The sequence below is a fragment of the Ascidiella aspersa genome, chromosome 3, assembly GCF_963924565.1.
Source record: "Ascidiella aspersa chromosome 3, kaAscAspe10.2, whole genome shotgun sequence".
In the NCBI taxonomy this organism is placed as follows: domain Eukaryota; kingdom Metazoa; phylum Chordata; class Ascidiacea; order Phlebobranchia; family Ascidiidae; genus Ascidiella; species Ascidiella aspersa.
The window spans coordinates 12,071,250-12,095,202 of NC_139449.1; the positions used below are offsets into that span (position 1 = coordinate 12,071,250).

Below are 23,953 nucleotides of genomic sequence, written 5' to 3' on the forward strand. Positions count from 1 at the left end.
TGCACACTTTTAGAGGTTTACTATTGAATATGCGTTTTTACACAGAGCTTAAACAAGGTTCTGTGTTTTTAAATGTCGAAAATTCGCAAATGGTGTGAGAGTTACGTCTCGTTTGGCTTCACAAAAGTTAGACGAGGTAGCCATAATTGTGCGCAGTGTCTGCACTGCTCGATGGTGATGTCAAATGCGTCATTACTACCCTCAAAACTTAAAAATCGTCGTCATAAAAAGCATCCCCGAAGAAAGAATGATGCCGCCACAAATTCTAGCTAATTTTTTATAAGGGGGATCACGAGGATTGAAAACCTTTCGAAGGGGGCCACGAGGCATAAAAGGTTGAGAACCACTGGTTTAGATGATATATTATGATAAATATATTAAACTAAGTTCTGTACTTTATTTAATCTATATCATTGATGTGCCACCAGAATCGTTTGTTTTCACCATTCGGATTCAGGCAGATTCTTTTATTCGGAAGAAAATTCTGATCACTAAACAAGTAAGATCTGCAAAGATTGCATTTTTATATTTATTTGCAGTAGGCCTACTATAAAAAATTGAATTTTTGCCGAAAATCGCAAAATTTATTCAAAAGGCTAAATTTTGGATTGACTTCAATCTGTACTCTTCAAATAAAACTTGACTTTAAATTGTTGTTTATGAAAGATAAAGACTTACTGCAGATGGAAATAGCGGCAGGAGACAGCGTTTTAATACTAATTTCGTCTGTATTAATTTTTTTTTCCCGAAAATGTGAAAAACAGTAAAATGTCCAGTGTTGCCTGTCACTACAAATGACAAAAAAATCTGCTTCGATTTAGATGATGCATGGAGTTTTCGGGAGCTCAACTTGAAAAGAATCATTTCCTCTCTTCTTTTAATCCACAAACGGTTTTGCTTGCTTCTGTAACAATTCTAATAGCCCTTTTGATTGACTGGATATGATTCCCAATTTTACTAAACAGCAATGTAAGTATAACCTTTCTGATTTTTTTCAACTACCGTGGCTGAAAAGCGAAAGGAAAGCTAATAAAAAACGATTCTCTGGGAGTTTTAATTGTTCTCCAAAGTTTTCGTTGACCCATAAACGACCCATACGATGTCAAATTTTAACTACCAGAGAAGCGTTTTATTTTACGGAAACGCTATATACGTTACATACATCACATATGGATCACATACATTTTGTTACATACGCTATATACGTTACGTATCTTACGTATGCAACATACGCTTCATGCGCCACATGTGTTACGTACGACACATACGCTATATATGTTGATCACATTCATCACATTATGTTACATACTTTGTGCGTTACATGTTTTAAGGAGAAAAGGGCAGAGTATTTACGGCATATATTGCGTAAAAAGGTTATCTTATGCGAGGTAAAATCATTTTTTGTATGTTTATTGTGGCATTTGTTGTTTTTAACCATTTGGCTTCGCTAAAATCTAATTGACATAGCCTATAGACCGCTCTTCCAAAAATACAATTTCGAAATAGCGGGTATAAATTTAAGTTTAGATATGTGTTCAACAGCACATAGTGCCGTAAAAGAGCAGCTTTGTCTTTCTTTTCCTTGTAGTTAAAAGTTTTTCATACGGCTCGATGGCCCCTCTATCTGGTTGAAAACGAGTTCTTTATTTGTCCCACGTACCTTGCCCCACAGAGTTTACACGAAGCCATGTAAATACCATGGTTGGTGCAACAAAGAACCTGTTTTAACTGAACGGTTCTACTCTTGGTTGCAACTGCGAGCTTTGTTAGCAACATACCTTTGCTATCTCTGAAGTGGCCACACAGACAGCAGTTGCCACATGGTGATGATTTTCCAGTAGCTGGGCTGTAATCGTCTAAAGTTTTCCCAAAGATCTGTAATTGACTAAAATGCTTCCCAATGTTGGTGGCCGTTTATATGTTATTATTGCATGGGGCTGCAGTCACGGGCGCAAGGGGGGGTCTCGGTCTCCCTGGAATTTAAAAAGTTCGAAATATTAGCATTATTTGTAAGTGTAATATCTATTACTTATGAAGGTTAAAAATATTATACATTACCCATTGCCCCAGTGGCGTATCCAGGGGGTGGGGGTTCTTATCCCCCTTTTCGTAGGTGATATTATCAATTTTTGTTCGTTTTTGTCACGGTTTAACAACTGTTCGAAGCGGCGTGCTTTTTAAGTAATTGGGTCACGCGTTTTACGCTAGTGCGAATCCAAAATCGAGCGCAAAACAGGCGCAGTTAATGTTCCTCTCTGCTCTAATATCAGATGTTGGTGTAGTAACATCGGCATTAGTTTAACTAAAGCAGATTCTTAAAAGGAGGTTTAATGGTGACTGTCGTGCGCGTTTCAAAGTCTCCATTTTTATGTTATGATATAGTTAACGCAAAATTATGTTCTTTAAGTATTCTAGTTCACGTGTTAGCAGTGCAGTTGACACAACATATTTTCTCTCAACCGCAGCTTGTAATTTAGCTGATTTGGCTTACAGCTCAGCGCAGTGGTTGTGTATCGTGGCATAATAACACCCGGAAAAAACGTTCTCGTTTAGTATTGCAGGGTTGTTAGAAGTTTTTAAGCCAAATTTGAAAATTTAGGCTTTTTTGAACCTATTTACATTTTTATTTTGAAAAAAATTTGGCTTTTTTAGGCTTTTTTTTTTATTCAAAAATTCCATAAGTGTTATGTTAAGAAGAGATCAAACTAGCACAAAAATAGAAAAATTGCCAAAAAGAATTACAAAAACAGAAAAAATTGCCAAGAAAATTTCACAAAAAGCGACAACAAATTTTGAAAAATTGCCTCAAAAAGAGAAATTCAATGTACAAGCATGACTATTTATTTATTTTTTTATTAATTTAAGGAAAACATAGGCTTCTTAGAGTTTGTAGTAGATTTGGCTTTTTGGGGGGGTAAGTTTGGCTTTTTTTATTTTTGCTATCTAGCAACCCTGGGCGAAAGGCGTTCTTGTAATTCAGCGCCAGTTCCGTTCATGGAAGTTAGGAAACTGCGCTACTGATAGTCGAATTATGTATGATTCTATTACAATTAATCACACATATTTCACGGTTTTGGTTTGTTTTTTCGCCTGAAGTTAACAATTGCACACTGTGGTTTCGCAGCTGGTGCCTGGCAGGAAGGTCGACGACGCACGTGTTCGTTTTGCGTCTAAAGATACGCTTCTGAACAGGTTTTTTATCACGTCTTGCAATCACCATTCTATGACGTCATACCGTCGCTGTTTAATAACGTCATTATTCATTAACGTCAGACGGAAGGGGAATTTCCCTAAGTTGAAAATTCATCCTTTTTTGATTTTCTGGATACGCCCCCGTCTGTCCCCCCCTGGAAAATTTTCTGCGGGCGCCCCTGGCTGCAGTCTATTTTCGTTTTTGGTGGTTTTAACCAATTTCGGAAAAGTTGGTGGCCATACTATGAGGTTCGTTGTTTCTCCTGGTCGGACATTCACGTGGCCCGTCTTTTTTTATATATAAATTCCTTTAAAAAAATGTCTGACCCTGATTTTACTCTGCTTTTTGAACTTTGAATTTTGTTGTTTATATACGCGTAAGCGGAACAGTGATGGACAAACAGAAACCTGCTGCCAATGGTTTTGGATTCCATAAAGATACGCCCTTCTATATACATTACGTACGCCAAATAAGTCACATGCGCTACATACCCCACATACGTTACGTACATCACGTATAGATCACATGCATCAAATAGGTTATGTTATATAAGTTATGCGTTACACGCGTTTCATGCGTTACTTAAGTTACGTACGCCACATTCGCTAAATACCCCACATACGCCAAATACGCCACATAAATCACGTATGGATTACATGCATCAAATGCATAATGTTACATGCGTTACATGCGTAACATACGCCACATACGCCACATATACGCCATATACACCATATACGTTAGGTACAAACACGTATGGATTACATACATTATGTTACATACGTTGCATCACATACATTATGTTACATATGTTGTGCGTTAGATGTGTCACATGCGTTACAAATACCACATACGCCACATACGTTACTTACGCTACGTTCGCCACATGAAGACGTTATGACGTTACAACGCTGTTTATAATGAGCTACTGTTTACTGTCATCGCAATAAAATTTACAAGGGATACATATTATATATATCAACATATTATTATCAGGGCTGCAAACATATTATATGCAACGCAACTCGCCAAAAATAATGATTTTTGTAACAAATATCCCCATTTACACCAAAAACTGCAACAGTGCACACAACTTGTACCACGACAATCGCAGGTCTCATGGAGTTAAATTATACTTCGGTTAAATCACTGTCTCGTAGAAATCGGCAATTACTGGCAAATATGATGTAACAGCGACTATAAGATTTCCCATTACACTTTATGTTAAAACATGCGCTAAATATTTATGGCCTTTGCGAATTTGTTATTTTGTTAAACAAGCAGAACATACATATCCGAACTTACCCGGTATCGCAGAAACATCGGACATTTGAGTGCCTTTTGGTTCAGTCTTTTGGCTCATGTCTGATTTACTTAAAGCAGGGAGTTGAACCGAACCCAAACCGGATTTTTATGAACCGGTTTTGGACCATTTTTGTCCCGAACCGTAACCGGATCTAAACCGTTTTTTTTGTAAGGAGTCGAACCGGAACTGAACGGAATATTTGAAGAAAACCTGAATCTTAGGCATTGAGTAGTATATACTCTCGGTCGAAAGTTTTGGCTACTTGCCTCACACTAAAAGGTCTTTAATTTTTCGTGGTTCACTTTTTCAAAAAAAAATTTTTTTTCCTTTTCAAAAAGTATACCGATTAATTATTTTATACTATATTCATATGTGTCTTTTCTGCCATAAATGCCTAAAATCCTCAGTTTTATGCCATTAATGCTTAAAAGCAGAGCTGACTTACGGTCGTTTTAGACCCCTCGCTGTGCCGACCATGTTGAGGCAGTTTTGTCTTTTCGATCGACAGTTTTTTCTCATTGCTAACCCTTATGTGTGGCAAATAAAACTTGCTTATACTAACTTTACAATCCCACTTTAACACACGACAAACTATCGTAAAGTCTTAATATTATTATTTTAATCGATAGTCATTATTATTATTATTATTGAAACGGAAGTCTGGAATGGTTGCGGGTATGCCAACTTATTTTTGCAAAAATTTAACGGTACGACTGATTTTCGATTTACTAAGTAGTTTGAGGTGTAAAATAATAGCGGCCAGGGGGTGTCTTAGAAACCTGATTCCTTAATCAAAGAACAGAAAGGTCTACTTATATGAGTCTAGACAAGAGTCACATGCGGCTCTTAACCATATTTTAGGCGGCTCCGATTAGGATTCGAAAAAAAGTTGCCATTTGTAAAAGACTTAATATCCCTTAAACCTAATTTTCAATCGTAATAAAATTTAACTTATTTAACTGTTAACGGTCAATTGGTCTTCACACGATGCATTTAATAAAACGCTCCAGTCATTATTATATAAACCTTCGACATCACAAATGATCACTGTACTAGGACTTAGTGCAATCAGCTATGCTTTTAGCAGGCCATGCCCCCAAACTACTTTATTGCCGACCTTAACTTTGTAAATAAATCTAAAATTATATCGTTTTATCGTGCTTTATATGAATGGCTTTGAAGTGTTGCTCGAGGCGACGTATTACCTGACAGATATTTTTGTTTTTCTTTAATTTGAAAATTTTTCCAATATCAGCTTCATGTCTGCGGCAAGTTCGCTGGTGAACAGCTGTTGTTTTAGATTTATTCATTTTGGAGGTAACTTTATTAAGACATCTCTGAAAATTATTTGCAATGCATTGTCTCTATTTATTTTACTTTTAGTTTAACTGCGTGATTTTTTTATGTGACTTCCTATAAAATCTAAAGTAAAATCAAATTCATCTCCGGTACTAACAAAGGTTGAGACCTATCGATCCAAACTCTAGATCAGTGGCTGTTAAGTGTTAACCGTTTGCCACTGTCGTAACGCTAAAAAATCCTTTCCACGCCCATAGGTTTGGAAAAGTACAAAATGTTTACTAATCACGCACAAAACTTTGCGCTTTCGCATATTAAAATTAAAATAATGTGCTATGTATCTTTTTATTTTGTAACATCGAATTTCCCGGCTGCACGAATTTATATTCACAATAGCCAATTCTCAGGGTGTTTAAACAAATCTTGGTGACCAAGGCATAAACTATTTAGAGCAGTATTTTCTAACCATTTTTTGCATGGCATATCCTGTATACTGGGCGAGCGAGGCGAGCTCGAAATTTTTTATCGGTATTTTTGTTAAATGCTTACAACTTTTATTTACATATAGGCCTAATCGTTGCCCTATATATTTGAAGAATCAATGAGACCGACAGATATTAAAAAAATATGATTAGTTTGAGGCACGTGATCAGGTGAATCATATGTTATTGACGTTTGAGCAAACGGTGTAAGTACCGGTACTGATGATCGAAACCATGTCCGACGAGCTAAAAGCTGAACTGAATGACGTGATTAATTGAGTTAAATATATTAAAGCGAACACACTAAACCTAAAGGGAGAAACGCTAAAGTCAGGGATTTGAAATATATCGACAATAAGTCCACACATATTGTTTCCCTTTTGGGGGAAATCATCCCCTGTCCAAAATAATTGCTTACCACTGTTAAACAATTGCTTATCACTGTTATCGAGTAATGTGTGAAACATTCTTTGCACGGTGGTCCCCCAAAACTTTAAATCTGTTTGTCACGGATTGTGCGTGTTAAAATATGGAAACCTTATGATATGACCAATTTGACAATGAAATCGTAGAATAGCATTGGTAAAATATTTTTATGGTGGGGATTTCCCATGGACCACAAAAAAGAACCATTAACTTGATTTTCAAACAAATGTCTTATTTAATATTTTTCGCCGGGAAGTTTTTTATAGTTATAAAATAAAACACAGCTATTTATCACTTTATTTCGGCGCCTTTTTTGAAACAAATTTAACACGCAAAAACAAAAATTAAACGTTTTGAACGTTTACGTTGTAGTCTCATAGCAGCCTCCTTCAACATTTGAATGGAATTATGGGAAATGTGACCTCACTTCCGACTGATTACGCCATTTGTGAATGAAAGGGTACAACTGGAAAAGTGGTTTTGCTACTGAATAAGTAAAACCTTTGCGGTCTTACTATTAATTTTTTTAGCTGCTTAAAGCTCTTCGCTGCATAAACCTTGCACTCAAGAACGTAATATGAAATTCGGCCATTTTGTAAGTGATAACTATAATCACATCTGCTACTTAATTACTGTCACTTTCGTTTTTCGACTTCACCTGTCCAAAGTGTTGTTTTCAAAAACACTTACTAATGGAAGTTGAATGCGCTCTTATTAATCCAAAAACACACCACTTATTTTTTACTTTTATTACATCTATATATCATTTATAAACCGAATTGACCAATGGTATTCAATTTGGGAAATGAGATTGCAGTGAGTCAGTGACTAAATAAGACTTTAAGCTGGTGTTTCAAGACATTAAAGCCTTATAAATGTACTGCAATTTTCAAAGAAAAAGAAATAAATCTGTTTATATATTGCCAGGTCCTAAAAAAACAAATGACAATTCAGTTTTTGTTATAAAATGAAAAGCGGTGCTGGTCTAGAATCCTATCACATTTTCGTCCGGGAGTTCATGTTGCTAAAAGTGTTTGGCTTAGTGTGAGAGTTTTGGTTCGGGTGGGTTAAGTGTTATTATTAGTTTAATTCTAACATATTTCTGCCTTTTCTTGCAAGTTCAATTTAGACAACTCGTTTTGTTACTGTTAAAATAAATGTTGTAGGATTCTAGACCAGCGCCTATGATAATACTACACCCAAACTCGCACCTTGACCCAAATAATGTTAGCAATGTCTAAAGTTTACTTTATTTAAAGGATGTTGTTTTAAATGCTTTTGTGATTGAACTAAACCAGTGCTAAAACTCGCAATCATGTTTTGGACTTTTGCAACAACCTCCAACATGGATACGCTCCTTGAAAAGGAGGACATAACTCTCAGGGAATTAATGGATGATGACGATATTTTACAAGAATGTAAAGGCCAAAACACAAAGCTCATAGAATTGTAAGAGGCAATTTTGAAAGTGATTTGTTACTAATAATTCAGTAATAGTAGTAACTTTCCTAAAATATCTATTTAGTTTGAGCAAAGCAGATGTTATGGAGGAACTTGTTATGCTTATCATTACTGAACCATCAACCGATGTTGAAGACAATTTAAAATACAAATATCCTAATATAGCCTGTGAACTTTTGACATCAGATGTGCCACAAATGAACGAAATGCTTGGAGAAACTGAGGTGAATTAAAACACCTTTTTGAAATATTTTTAATAGTATGAGACACTAACTAACGGCTTACATGAATTGTGATACAATTTTTTTTTTTTTTAATTTAAATTGTTATGAACCTTTTGATTTAAGATAGTTGAGAATAATCTTTATTAAATACTGGATATTTTTTTATTTAATAGCCTATGCCAAAACCCTATTACAAAATTTGTTTTGCAGTCTTTACGCCAAAAATTATTTTCATTTCTTGAAACTGAACCACAATTAAACCCACTTTTGGCCAGCTTTTTTTCAAAGGTTGTTGGAATATTACTTTCAAGAAAACCAGAACCGGTAGGTTAGCTTTTAAATTTGTGTTTAGCTTAGCATTTCTATTTTAATACTTCTGAACTGTTCAAGTTATTACGAAAACTGTGCATCTAAAATTAAAAAAGATAATATTTTTTATAAGAATTTGCAGAACCCATTTTATTCCGATGTTCATGGTAATACATTTTAATCTTGTAAGCATGGTATAAGTTTAGCAGGCTATAACTCTAAATCGGAACTCTCAAGCTGTTTGCCTAACTTTTGTGATAAATTATGAATATGCATACAGCCAAGCATACAGGATGTAAATAGATACTAATGATTAAATACTTGCTAATATATCAATTAGCCAACCAAAAGTAATATATGTGTCATTTAGTAAAAGCTTTAAAATTTGCAAAATTAAAGATTTTAAGCAACTTTTGGTGAAAGTGTGACATAAATGTTTTTCATACTTCTGGCACAAGATAAAACTGTTTTGAGATGTATGTACTGCTTTAAAAAAGCGTATGGTGGCCCAGGGCAAATTTGCCTGTTTGAACATTTTGGTCTTGTTGAATTAAAAACTAATGCAAAAACTAACAAAATAACTAGGTAGTTGCCAAACTTATAAGGCCATATAAACATGTAAACTTGTATATCTTTTGTATAGTATGAATATAAGTTTTTTTCTTGTTTTTGTTAAAAAAAACAGACACTGGAGTTTATTAAAACGAAAAGTGATTTTCTTGGAAGTGTACTAAAACACCTTGGAACTTCAGCCATCATGGATCTGCTGTTGCGTTTGGTGACTTGTGTTGAAGCTGCCGATCTAAGGGCACAAGTATTATCGGTTAGTAGCTAAGATTACCTTGTTTTTTGCTTATAATATAAGTGTGAATTATATTTTAGTGTGTAACCAATCGATTAGTTTCTGATGTAAAAAAATGTTACCTTTGATTGCAGTGGCTCAATGAAAACCAGCTTGTGGAGCGTCTAATCGGACTTATTGATCCCAGTGTTAATGAAAACTTCCATTGCAACAGTGCTCAATCACTATGTGATATAATCAGACTGAGCAGGGAACACATGTACACCATGCAGGAATCTGCACAGGATGATCCTTTGTTGAACACCCTTGAAAAGTAAATGTGTGATGCAATAACCTTTTTGTTTATTAGGATATAAATAATGTATTACATTACTTCATCAAGTAATTATAAGAAAAACTCTTTTTATTAGGATAGAAAAAAAAATGTTTTTAACTTTTAGTTTGATCTTATTTACCAATTCAGTTGTGCTTTCATTAGCAGCAAATGTTTATTGATGAATGTTATTGCTGTTATATTGTGACGAGTTTTTCAAAATTTATTTTTTTTCTGTAGTAAAAGGTAATACTTTTAAAAGTTACCGTCTTTATTTGATTTGTATGTTTTCATATCAGCAAGGTTGTTTTATGCCTATTTTTAGGAAAGAAACAGTCCAGTTGTTGCTGAAGCACATGTTTGACAAAGAAACTTGTGAGTCTGTGATAGTGAATGGAATCAGTGTTCTTTTGGCTCTCCTTGAGATTCGAAGGCCTGCACCTTTTGGGTAACTACATTCTTTACTTTGTTGCTTGTCACCAGGTTGTGTTGGCATTAGTTAAAAAAAAAAAAAAAAAAAAAAAAATGCTCTTTGTTTTAAGCAACGGTTCTCAAATTGGGGTCCAAGGATCAACTGGGTCCATACAGTGGTTTCAGAGGGGGCCGCAAGGAAAATTAATCTTAAAGTTTTTCAACATAAGGCTTTAGCGAATGTTTTTAAAACACTATTTTTTTATCTCTAATCATTATTGTCTTCAGTTATGCTTTGTTATTTATTCATATAGCATGTTTTCTGATGTCTCTTGAGACATCATAAGCATCTATTATGCTGTACACCCTGCAATCAGAATCGTTCACATTAGTTAGAAAGTTGTTACATTAGAAAGAATCATGACTGCAATAGTGTACTACAAAAAACATGGGTCAACTGCCCCTTGACTTTTTATAGGGCCTCGAAATATCAAAATAATTGCAACGGGTCCACCAGGCAAATTTTTTAGAATAGTTTGAAAACCACTTGTTTAAAGTATACTCTCTCTGTGGGCATTTAATTACCATAGTGTATAATCTGTTTCAGTGCTGAAATAATTTTTGTAATTACAGTTTTCCTGAAATGGCTCCAGAGCTTACACAGTTGGATGTGGAGCGTCTAGCTTGTGGTGTGTCTAAAACTTTGCATGGATTGAGCGACAGGCTTCCTGACTTTCATCAATTGCTGCAGAAACCTCCCAAGGTTGTTGTTTTAAACTGTTGACATCTAGTAATTATGATTTATTTAAAGTTTACAATGACAACTATCAAATTAATTGATCAGATATAATCAATTTCTATATATATTATGTATGCAGTGTTTTAGGTAAATATTTTCATGATTACTTGCTTGGAATGTTTTGTGATGCTTAGTTAAAAGATTACAAAACACTCTTTGTAAATCATTTACAAAATGAAAGCTAAATAATATTTACAGCCTTGATATTTGAGAATTTTTATGTTCCGTGGTAAACACCAGGTTCACAGGGTTGACTGCTTTTGTACTAAACAGATGCTGTGTTGTATTTTGTAGCGAGACATGATGCAGTGCACATTCGGTGAGCTGGATCCACCTCTGGGAAACACTAGGCTTCATGTTGGGAAGCTGCTTTCAGCAATATTAATCACTAACACTCACAACATTAATGTGCAACTGTCAGAGCTGCAAATTTTCAATGCAATACTGGTGAGAATATGTTTCAAGTTATCAAACAAATATATCAAATAATATATATATATATATCAAATAAAACAAAGCTTGTAAAATGTAGTTAATTGATAATTTGGATTATAAGCAATAAACATGTCGACTAAGAATTACTGGCCGATATAATTAATAAGATTGGTAAAAAATACCTCCTGTTTGGTGATGTAGTTGAAAGTTATGCACTATAAAATACTACACAGGTTACTTCATTCAGCAAAAGATAAAAGTTATGACTAATCAGTGGTTTTAATCTTTTGGCAAATGAACAAGAGAGTGAGGTTTTCAAGTGGGACAAGCTTAAGGCTAATCTTAAACATTGGGATAGCCTGAACAGTGATTTATATAATTATAACATTTTCTCAACATTGGTTTGCTGTTTTGCCAACAGGACCTTTTCTTTCAATATGAGTACAACAACTTTCTCCACACGCAAACGGTCCAGTGCATACAAACGGTGCTGAGCAACGTAGTGACAGTGACCAACAACCCCAGCCCGGCACCTGCCTATAACCAAGTCCAATCGTCAAACAATGATCAAAACGAAGAGAATGAAGGTCAAAAGGAAGATGATGACCTGGAAAATCCTCGAAAAGTTGCCCCCTTGTTGACACATGTCAGTAAAATCTAATCCTAATTTTTCCATCATTGTCTGACCTTGTTATTTAATGAAAGAAAACAGTACATTTTAAAAGCTAGAAAATAACGAAGGCATTATCGGCTGGAAATAACCTTCTGATTCAAGGTGCTCTGGCCTGTGTTTAAAAATTCTGAAATAACTCTTAAAGGTTAGTGCTGTGATTAAACTAAAGAGCATAACACCAGAGAAATAAATAAATCAATACCTGTAACCTGTGCCATTTAGGTTGAAATGTCATTGTGCAGAGAACAAGAATGTATGTTTTAAAAATTGCAGTGTAAATGTAAACCAAACTTGAGGTAGAATAAATCTGACCGAAGTTATTCATTGACGTAGAAAATATATTTAATATAGTAGAAACGCGAGCAATTTTTCACACATTGTTTGCAACTCAAAACAATAAAAAATATTTTTGTGGCCAATGGGTCATTCCATTGCTACTGGTACAGTGGTGGCACCATATGTCACAGATTTTTTTTTAATTTTATTTGTAGAATCTCCCTGCAATTCTATGAAAAGTGATACCAATTTTACCGAAATTGGTCAAGTACTTTTTGAGATATCAGCGACTGAAAATTGGCTCTTTTTAGGCTTTTTTGTGATCGCTCATGCATAAAATTTAACTGAAAATTTTGTTTGACCTATTACGAAGGTGTTTAAAATGGTAACTTAAAAATTCCAATGCATATCAGTTCTCCGAAGTAAGCAGATTCTAAAAAGATATATTGTTGTTTGTTTTTGTATCACTACAGGCCACCAAGTGGCTAGTTTCACACATGACTATTTGTGAGCAGTCATGCATGACCAAACTTTGATCGGTTATAGCGAAAAATACTCTACTTCGATTTTTCTGCAACTTAGCTTAAATGAAAGGTAATTTTGTTGGCTTTCTACCCTCCAAATATGAAGTGGGATATTTGAGTAGAAATTACAAAATTTCATTGCTTTGTAATAGATTGCGAAAAAGCTTTATGACGCACTATTATAATGTATAATTATGAAATGTGATTGTCTGGTGATTCCAGGAAGTCAAAAAAACTTATAGAAGTCTGCTGCTACAGCAATGCACACTAGAAGCCAATATAATATCTTTCTCTTTGTCATCGTATAGAATCCTCCTCTGTGTTAGTATAAGTAGTATTGTGCGCTGACTGTGCATAAAGTTTTCAGTCGCAAAACATTACAATTAATAGCAATTTTGCCATACATTGATTAAAATTATTGGTCTATGTATTGGCTTCTAGTGTGCATTGCTGTACCAGCAGATTTCTATAAGTTTTTTTGACTTCCTGGAAGCACCAGACAATCACATTTCATAGTTATACATTATAATAGTGCGTCATAAAGCTTTTTCGCAATCTATTACAAAGCAATAAAATTTTGTAATTTCTACTCAAATATCCCACTTCATATTTGGAGGGTAGAAAGCCAATAAAATTACCTTTCATTTAAGCTAAGTTGCAGAAAAATCGAAGTATTGTCATGCATGACTGATCACAAATGGTCATGTGTGAAACTAGCCACTTGGTGGCCTGTAGTGATACAAAAACAAACAACAATATATCTTTTTAGAATCTGCTTACTTTGAAGAACTGATATGCATTGGAATTTTTTAGTTACCATTTAAAACACTTTCATAATAGGTCAAACAAAATTTGCAGTTAAATTTTACGCATGAGCGATCACGAAAAAGCCTAAAAAGGGCCATTTTTCAGTCGCTGATATCTCAAAAAGTACTTGACCAATTTCGGTAAAATTGGTATCACTTTTCATAGAATTGCAGGGAGATTCTACAAATAAAATTAAAAAAAAATCTATGACATAGGGTTCCACCACTGTACCAGTAGCAATGGAATGACCCCAATGCTTGAAATTGGTTTACATGTAGCTCATTCAATTTAATTCCAATATTAAACAACATCATAGAAAGTCAAATGCAGAAATATTGATACATTTTTTTAGTATTTTTGTATTTTAGTTATACAATTAGGTCCTGAAGCATGTACTTCCTTTTATGTGTTAGTAATGTCAGTAATCACTCATGTGGTATCTGTAAGTACTGGCTTGGCTTTGTCAAAAACTAATACCTTAACTTAAAATAGTTTACTTCAATCTGTTTAGTGTACAAATGTTCTTGCTTCCTGCAGCTTTTCGAGGATTGCCGCCTGATTCAGAGAATACTGGATGCGTGGGAGGATAATCGAATCCACGAAACGGAGGCAGGTGGACACAGGAAAGGAAACATGGGACACCTCACACTCATTACTAACCAGATACTAGAAAACATGGAAAAGGGAGCGAATGCAGAAAGGATTCGGCATTTTATTGAAGGTTCGTAATCAAACCATGTAAATTTCATATGTAAAATAGAAGTGTTTTGTTTTTATGCTACTTTCTGTCATTATTCAGTTTTATTTTAATAATAAATATGTTTATAATAGTCTTTATAGAGCAATATAAATATGAAATGCACAATATTACAGTAAAAATCAATATGAAAAATGTTTACGGACTTTCTGATTGCTCTCTGTACTAGAATGATAGTTACTATTGAAGTACAAATCATATACAAATCAAAAACAACAATATTATCCACCGAATCAGCTAAAAATTAAATAATATAGTAATTATAAAACTCAATTTTTATTTGTATGGTGGTAGAAAAAAAAACAAGAAAAACCTTTTAAGAATGATGCCACGTTTTTTTGAATTCAATTAGTTTTCCAATATATCAGAGCACAGCTGCTAATTTAACATAACTTGGCATGTTCCTGTGAATTACCAGGCATGCCTGAGGAGGACCAGGGGCGTTGGCAAAAGTTTGTGGCTGAACCCTTAGCTGAAATGAATGATAAGAACTCACGAGAGTTGGGTGGCCACAATCCTATGCATTTCTCATCTGACGATGACGGTGACACTGACTACAGAGATATACCTTTTAGTTCAGGCTCTTCCCAACAGGTAAATGTAAGAGTGACTGCACTTTTTGTTCCGATTTATCCAGCATTTTTTGTTTAATTTTTAACAAGTCTTAAAATTTTGATTCAGGAATTTAGATCTACAGTTGGTAGAGTCAAAGCTTTTAAAAAAACAGTTAAATTCAAGGCCCCATGATTCTGTACATTTTGTTGTCGTTTATCTTTGCTGGTTTGCTTGCTTGTTTAGTGGTTTGGTTTACTTTTGCTGTGTATTTAATATGCTTTGACATACCATTTTAAACTGAGAAGAAATTCAACTTAAGCTTGAACATACTGTGCTTTATGTATTATTGGTTCAAACTTATACAAACTAGATGTTAATTATTGTGGTATTGATTTTTAGTACAATCATATGATTTAACGATTTGCATTATGCTTCTGTATTTCATGGTGCATGATGAAACCTTACTGTTTATAAGAAAGAGTTTTTACATATATTTTTCTTTGAATGCTTTGGCACGCGTACAACCACGCAAAGTTTCTCTTGCTTCATTGGCAAAATGATTTTTTTACTGTAGAAATAATGCCTTTGGTTTGGTTTGCATGCAAAGCCTATTGGTTTAGCTCAATGCTGTAATAAAATGGCGTGCTGTGCGCTGGTTTCATAAAGCGGTTTAAACTAACAAAACCATTGAAAAAATTAAACATTGGTAGCTTTAAAAGCATTGAAACTTTTACCCAAAGCATTTAAAGTAAAATTGCCATGCTATAATGGAGAGACTTTGCCAATGTTGTGCGTTTGCCAGGCATTCACCGACTATCAACTGCAACAAATGACATCCAATTTTATTGACCAGTTTGGATTTACTGATGGAGATTTTGCTGAACAGGAAGAACCAGACAAGTAAGTTTTCAAGTGCCAAGTAATTTTCTTAATAAAATGTATTTTAGTTTAAACAATACATTCTGTGTAATTTAAAAAGAATGCAATTTGAAAGTTCAGTATGCCTAATGCGGGCTTGTTTGCAGATTCAACAAAATAAATTCCATTGACTTTGACATTAAAGCGGACACCAACACTGTAAGTAATAAAGCTAACACGAAATCAATAATTAACTTACTGGAATGTTAAGGGTGTTTTGGTCCTTAGCCCCTTAAGGTTTTTAAATATTTTATATTTTGTTGTACTATGAATGCAAAGCACTTAAGTTTTTATTATAATTCGTTTAAGCACAGTTATTCTCAACGTCAAACCAAAACCCTTGTTTCATTTTTTGCCTTTGCTAGTCTGGGTAATCAATACATGTTCATTTAAAACGCTTAACGAGTTAATGTAAAAGGTTTCCTTGGTTAGGATGTAAAATATTTGAAACAACTTGCGTCTAAGAACGTTAAAGTGGCTTTATCAATGTTGAGATTTACATTAAATTTGCAGCCGAGCCAGGAGTTATTTGAAAACGTGTGTCAAGCTCGCCTTCCCAACTTTGGTGACAGCAGCGATGAAGACGAAGAAAACAAAGATACAATCGACTCATCTGAAGAGGGCAAGTGTTCTACTTTGTTTTGCAACTATAAAACATTTGTAAACATAGCCATGGAAATGGTTGTTTTCTGTTAAATGTTTTAAATAATTAATCAATAAGGTGAAAATATGTGTAGGTGAAGAGGATTGGAATGAGAGCCAGATTACTCACTCCGACTCACCGTTTAAGTACGGAACTGCCGCACCTACTATATCTGTCAGGTACAAAATTTACTGCAAACCAGCCGTTGGTTTAAGAATATTTACTATCAAATATTTTTATATACGATTGTTAGTATTAAGACAACCATTAAAAAGGAAAGTTTCAAAATATACTTTTTGTTAAACAAATTCAACCCAAACTTGGAAGCTTGCATTTTTTAAACTTATTCCTTCTAAAACGTACATTGCCACATTTACCATTATTCTTTCAGAGACCGCACAAGTTCGGGCGACAGCATGGGAAACAGCAGCAGTGGCGAGGAAGAGGACGAAGCACCAAGTCCAACCACCACCATCACGTCCATTAAACTGCCCGACGCATCCGAAGAAATGGACACTTCTCCCCAACCGCAGGGTAGGCACTTCGTATTGTGATCGAAAGCACCTTATTTTGTCTCGTGATCAAATGGCCGTCACGTTTGGGTTTAAAGCAGATACACGTGTACAATTTGCCCATTTGTTTTTTCTTGCCTCATGTTTGGTGGTTGGCACGCAATTTGGAACTTTTGCGTACAAAAAAAAAACTTTTCGCGTTTATTCATTTAAAACTAAAATCACGTTTTTGGGGGAATGTGTTATTGCGTAATTAGTTTAACATAGTGTCATTGGTAGGTTATTAAGACGCCCCCTTTCCAATATGTTGGCCCTCCTATTATCTACACCCGCCTTGACCTAAATTGAGCCTTTTTTTTTAATGCGCGGCTCTTTGAATGCAAATTTCGTGAAATATTATTCTTGTGCCTTAAAGGATCATAATAATTATTTTTTTATCTGTGTGTTTAGCCTGGAGTGCGTCATTTGACGAGAGAGCAAGTGGGAGTAACGAAGGCGCCCAGGAAACCTCCCCTACTGCCCAACAATCAGCTGACGATCAATTCCAAGCCGCACCTTCATCCCACGAACCTCAGGTTAGTTGCTGAATCCCTGCTGGAACTTTTTCGATCGAGGGTTGTCCTTTTACCCGATAAATATGTAATGTACGCCTTTTCAGGAAACCAATTCTGAAACTACGAACAACGTAGAAGATGGTTGGGCAAATTTCGACCAATTCAACAAAGTAAACAGGTATGTGGTTCTCTTTATAACAGTATCTTACTCTTATTAGCTGGCATATTACATTACAACACAAACCCTGCTCTTAAGTATTTTTGTAGATTTTAATAAGAGATAAGCTTCAAAATAAACTTCTTTTAACGTTTGTTTTAGTGCCGAGTCGCCCGAAGTGCAGCAAAGTGGAAGTGAACCTTTATCGGCAAGGGCAGCTGCTTATGGTAAGCAACAACAACATAGGGATTAACTCTTCGTCGCCATTCGCGACCCTCCATAATGACGCGATTGAGTGACAATGATTAGGACTACATTTATTTCTACGTGTTGTATTTTATCACTGTCGATCTACGAATTGAGAAACGATTGCAAAACGCAACCCCATAAAACCCATACTTTAGCAAATGCTTTCAAAGATTACGAGAAATGTTATGTTTATCAAAGTCGTATCTAAAGGATAAAAGAAATTTTAATCAAGAGGTCACAACTAAAGACGCCCACGTCAAACATATATTGACAATAAACTGTTTTTGTCCTCAGCAATTGCGGATTCGACAAGTAAAGATGCACCAGATCAATCCACAGGATCAGTGAGGTTGGTAACCTACCAATTTGTTTGCCGTCTAATTATACTATCATGTAAAATAAAATTTGAATTGTATGTTGTTGCTTGTTGTTCCATAACCCATAGTTGGAAGCTCGAGCCATTATTAAAAGTGGTCGAAAAAGAGCGTTAGAATAGATTAATTTCCTGCAGGTTTTAAGATTAATGTTTCCTCCAATTTTACCCATACCCACTATCTGTCTTTCGTGTATATAACAATTAGACTCATGCTATGTTTTTTTTATTGTGCCTTAAAAGCCTACGTCACAAACACGTGGCGCTTCGCTAATTCTCCTTTATGAAAATTCCATCCGTTGTTTGAAACCGTGGCGTGAAAATCGACCAAATACAATTGAGGCTAGGTTTTCGGAAATTTTCGTAAACTCATGTGGAACTATGTTGATTTACACACTACGCTGCGCTGATCCTACAATATTGGTGCACTTCTAGAGACACGCTAGTTTGTCCAACCGTAACCGCACACAACTCTATAAGCGATACCTTGTATTTTATCGTATAGTTTCAAGTTGCTATCGCCTTTACGCATTGCCAGGGTTTTGCCTGTAAAATGGATGTACAATTGTACAGTGTACACACTTAGTCTTTTTGGTGTACATTTTTTAGCAGTTGGTTGAAAAACTGTTTGTTTTGAGCCCTTTGTCAATCGAATACGTTCAACTCTTTGGCAAAATGTTCAACCCTTTGGCAAACGAATACATTTTGAGTAATTAATATGCTATGATACTTATAACATAAATTTCAAAAAAAAATATTTGGATTTATGTCAACGTTAACTGCCCTAACTGTTTAATGATTTGATGGATTATCAAATCCTTTTGAATGATATAAAGCAAAGTAAAGCATGTATAATTGTAGATATTCATTTTGATTGTTTTCGTTTTCTGACTGAATTAAACCGGAATTAAAATTTCATGTGTTTGGTGCCATAGTTTTTTAGACCTTTTGCGAAATATTAATAATTAACTAATGCTTTAATGAAGGGATTGGCTTTTCATCAAGTCAGTAGCATTAACGTGAACCATTTAAAGCACATTCCTAACAAATCAAGTGATATGTTTCTCAGTAAAATAGTAAATGAATCCCAATTTTCTTAATATTTTGTTTCATTACGGGAGTTGGAATAGACCAGTCATTTCTCGTAAATCAAGTATTTGCTTGCAAGAGCAGGCTCATTCAAGTCGTGGTTGGAAATAGTGTCTCATAGTGCGACACCTTTGGCGTTCGAGTGTTATCCATATTTGTGCAATGGTTCACAAAGCTCGAAAAATACCCTTTACAATTTTTATGTTTTCTGTTTGTTCAGCGAGGGCATGGACGTTGCTCCTCCAATAGACGAACCAGAAATCACATCCAGTGATTCCACCGCTTCCTCCATCCAGAAGGACGCTCCAGTGTCCGAGGTGGAGGTTTGCATGGAGGTGCAAGAGGAGGTCAAGCCTTCCTCCTCATCCCAACAAAATCAGGTTCCCGCTGCTGCGTCAGAAGTTGAAGAGGACAGCGCTGAGAAAAACTCTTCCCCTGAACTTGAAATGGAGACCGATGAGAGTCCTTCATCATCCTCGGAGAATGCAGGCGCAACAACAACGCCAACTGAAACTGAATCCGTCGAAAACCGGTGAGTTGTTTTTTATTTTAAACTTGAGTATAACCTTTTTTTTTATTTAAAACGATTTTTTTAAATTGCGTATGCCAGATCGACTTGAGCTCTTTTTTTTATGCACAACACGCTTTGAATCTTGTATCTATTAAACGACTTGTTTATTACTGTATCCGACTTTAGCGTGATATATAACGTAATTGCCATAAAGTTAAGTCATATTTGCACATGTTATCACATGGGTAAATCTAGTTATTTATTTAATCCCAGGGTCTCATCTTTTAAACCAACTTTTTGCTAATATTACTCTTAAAGTTTTCCGGTGCACCAAGGCCTGCAATTTTTTCGCTCAAAAACCAATACGCTCTCTTTTTATCAGATTACAAAGCGAAGCCGACCCAGCAGGGGAAGCCCCGCTCGAGGTGTCATCCACCACCGCCGTCGGAGCCTCCAGTGACGTCAGTTCTTCCTCTGTCCCCCCTGGACCGGGCCGATCCTCGCCCGACCCCTCATCCCAGAACCCCCCATCCGACGATCACCAGGAGCAAGAAGCAGACACGACCCCAGCAGCAGAGGCCCAGTCCTCATCTTCGCCGCCGTCGTCGCCGCTTAAACCTGCCGCCGACCTCGTGCAAAACGACGAAGTGACGTCATCGACCTGTGACGTCGGAGTGACAATGAACGGGCCCGTGTGACGGCTCGTGCGCTGTTCTTCAGGCCTCCCCGTGTAATTCCCCTGACCACGTCGTCGCGGTAAAAGGTGGCGTCAACAAGCAAGTGCGAAACTCGGGGCTTCCCCCTTCCCGCTTTCGGGCGTGTGGACTTCCGACCGGCAATTTAACGTCAGCAGCTTTATCCCAGACGTGCGCACTTTTGCAGTTTCGGAGCCAGTTCGCTTCCCCTACCTTCTCCCCTCGCCCCACCTCTGTCTAAGCTGTGCGCGACACGACGTCCATCATTGTGGCCTTAGAAATAATATCCTTCCCAGTCGCCCTCCCTAATCCCGCCAACTTTATAATCGCTTCGAAAAAACATTTTAAGCCAGAGTTAAACCCTTATTTATTTTTGCCTTTCCGAGGTACCTCATCGCAGCGGAGAGGTGTTTTTACCGATCAGCGGCTTCAATGCACTAGTAACCAACGCGTAATCGTTTGTCTGCTTGCATCATGGTTTAACAACGAAAGCGAAATCAACAAAATACAGCACGTTACGCTGCTCCTCTGTATTAATCACCAGTGCACGGGTTTCAGGATGTCTTGCCACTGACCAGACATTATTGCTCGGTTTTAGACCTGTCGAATGATTTTGACAGTTACGCTTTGTTTTGTTTTTATCCAAAGTCCTTTATACGTGGGCGGCGGCTCGATGTTGTTCCTCATTGGCGCTTGGGCTGCGAATAACGTGCAAAAACTTTACACATATCGTCGTCAAGGTGTTAACGATGACACGGTCAAGCTATAGATAGCAAAGGCAGCAGCAGCAGCAGCCACTTTGGCGGCCCTGATTGCGCATTAGGTGCTGTTCGCCAAACACTTATCGACGTTGCTGTTGCTTTTGTTGTTAATGATGATGATTTTTCAATGCGACTGTGACAGTTTAATATTTTAATGACCCCCAATGAACTTCTTTAAACTACCGCCATGTTCGCCATTCTACTATTATTGTTATCGTTATTATTATTATTATTATTACTACTACTACTACTACTTAATTCGTGGCCAAGTAAAAAAAAACTTCACAAGCCGTGCTAAAGTTCAAGCACCCTTCCTTCTATTTGTTGTTCGTCCCAACTTTAGAAATGATATTCTATTACCGTTGTCCCTCCCTATCTCTCCCTTTCTCTTTCGAAACAAGTGTACTACTACATGGTCAAAACCCGGCTTCTCCGGGCGGTGCGTCTTTTTAGGGTGTACGTGGGCTACGCAGCACACTTGCTGGCCGCCCACGCTCCCTCCCCGTGTATCGTTACAGTTGTGGAATCCAACTATTGCGCGTGTAAAGATTGCGTCAAGTAATTCGAATAAACCACATCGATTTAACTTTGCCTTGTTGTTTGAGTAGCTAACAAAATAAGGATTGTTCAATATTCATCCGCTCTTAGGCTATTTATTTTCCCAATCCCCCCAATGGTTACAACACTAGGATGTTGTCTCAGACTTCACCTAAACATACAGATAGTGTCAACGCAAAAACGCAACGGACTTTCAATCAAAACTGACATCACAAGCCTCAATTTTTTTCTTATTGTTCGATTTAGTTCTTAACGAGCTTTAGGTTATTTTGTCCCGTTTGTCGATTTGGAAAACTAGAAAGTAACAAACGCAATTAGCTAGTCAAATTTTTGACGTGGCAATTTTCACTGCTGTTCCTACCCGATAAATTCTGGTGATACGGTAAGCGCGGCCTCTAGCAGGTCGCACAGTGGTGTTACATATTGTATTACTTTGGCTGCTCATAGGTACAAACTATTTTTAAGCACATACATGAATATTTAACGACAAGTCAGTCGAAAACATACTATATATATATACACCGAAAAGCCATCGCAGACTCGCCGAATCTGTCGATCTATGATGCAAGCAGAGCAAGCCAGAAAAACAACTGGCCTGCAGTGAGGTTCGAACTCACGACCTCCGGTCAAGCCGGGACCGTCGCTCTAGCAACTGAGCTATGCAGGCTCAGAGAGGAGCGAGTCGAGAAACAACCATGCGCCAATACTTGCACATTTTGTTAGTACAAGCAACTTCACACTGGGGGATCATCAGTCCGTATCAATCAATGAAAGACACACACAAACATATGTGTTTAATAACATCTGTGATCTAGCCCCTCGGAAGTTGCTTTATGACCAACGATTACGGCTTCCGTATCAATAGTACACCGAAAAGCCATCGCAGACTCGCCGAATCTGTCGATCTATGATGCAAGCAGAGCAAGCCAGAAAAACAACTGGCCTGCAGTGAGGTTCGAACTCACGACCTCCGGTCAAGCCGGGACCGTCGCTCTACCAACTGAGCTATGCAGGCTCAGAGAGGAGCGAGTCGAGAAACAACCATGCGCCAATACTTGCACATTTTGTTAGTACAAGCAACTTCACACTGGGGGATCATCAGTCCGTATCAATCAATGAAAGACACACACAAACATATGTGTTTAATAACATCTGTGATCTAGATATATATATATATAGGTACAGTTGTAAGAACAGCTTTACAGAATAGATTTATTTATCGGTTTGGTGAAACCTATAATACAAGCAATAAACCTAATTTGTCATGGATTTGCCTTTGCAATTTTGCGCAAAATTTTACCGAACACCCTTTGTTTTAGTTTGGTAATCCACATATCTGATAACATTAGCTTGGTGCGAGGGGTGATTTCAGATACTTTTTACCAAGTTTCGGAAATCTATATCAGACATACCCTTCACAATATCGCCATACAATGACTTTCGTTTTTTTAAACGCTTCTTGTTTTGGCACATTCTCAATATCTTTGTTATTACCATTTTTTGATTGCTCTTTAAAATATATTTTTTAAAGTTTATATTGCAAAAAAGGATATCGCTAACAAACCTTTAAAGTGAGTGTACATAGACCAGTAGTTCCCAAACTTTTTCAGCTCGCAACACACTAAAAATAGCTTAAATATTTCGCGGCACACTTTTAGCAGAACAACAATTGAGTCACTTTACAATTGCTTATCACACCAGATAGACTATGTAAATGCTTCAATATGATTAATTTGTAATGGGTAGTGCGGATTTAAGTCTAAAACGCTTGCTTGTATGCCTATTGGTAATACAAGTATACCGTACTCTATTTCCGAAATTACAAATAGTTTCGCGGAAGTCAATAATAACTTGTATAGAACCAAAAGAGTTCATTGAAAA

General features: G+C 36.4%; 1 protein-coding gene across 2 annotated transcripts; it reads left to right on the forward strand.

Annotated features, from left to right (window-relative positions):
• The first annotated feature begins 7,877 nt into the window (after nucleotides 1–7,877).
• On the forward strand, nucleotides 7,878–22,084 carry LOC146160210 (serine/threonine-protein phosphatase 6 regulatory subunit 3-like). 2 transcript variants are annotated; one of them, XM_083385624.1, is made up of 22 exons: nucleotides 7,878–8,155; nucleotides 8,232–8,391; nucleotides 8,602–8,715; nucleotides 9,386–9,523; nucleotides 9,637–9,815; nucleotides 10,141–10,263; nucleotides 10,860–10,989; nucleotides 11,320–11,472; nucleotides 11,882–12,106; nucleotides 14,278–14,461; nucleotides 14,916–15,091; nucleotides 15,855–15,952; nucleotides 16,078–16,129; nucleotides 16,484–16,592; nucleotides 16,708–16,792; nucleotides 17,005–17,147; nucleotides 17,576–17,700; nucleotides 17,784–17,857; nucleotides 17,999–18,063; nucleotides 18,380–18,434; nucleotides 19,768–20,079; nucleotides 20,441–22,084. In XM_083385624.1, the coding sequence occupies exons 1-22, from the start codon at nucleotides 8,022–8,024 to the stop codon at nucleotides 20,754–20,756; spliced, it is 3,150 nt and encodes a 1,049-aa protein (XP_083241750.1). In that variant the 5' UTR covers nucleotides 7,878–8,021; the 3' UTR covers nucleotides 20,757–22,084. The 2 variants fall into 2 exon arrangements, with proteins under 2 accessions (XP_083241750.1, XP_083241751.1); XM_083385625.1 differs by having other exon boundaries at nucleotides 15,906–15,952.
• Nucleotides 22,085–23,953: the final 1,869 nt, after the last annotated feature.

Coding starts and splice junctions, on each gene's coding strand:
- LOC146160210 (XM_083385624.1), top strand. CDS start 8,022: ATGTTTTGGACTTTTGCAACAACCTCCAACATGGATACGCTCCTTGAA. Junction 8,156..8,231: donor AACACAAAGCTCATAGAATT/GTAAGAGGCAAT, acceptor ATATCTATTTAG/TTTGAGCAAAGCAGATGTTA. Junction 17,701..17,783: donor CTTCATCCCACGAACCTCAG/GTTAGTTGCTGA, acceptor ACGCCTTTTCAG/GAAACCAATTCTGAAACTAC.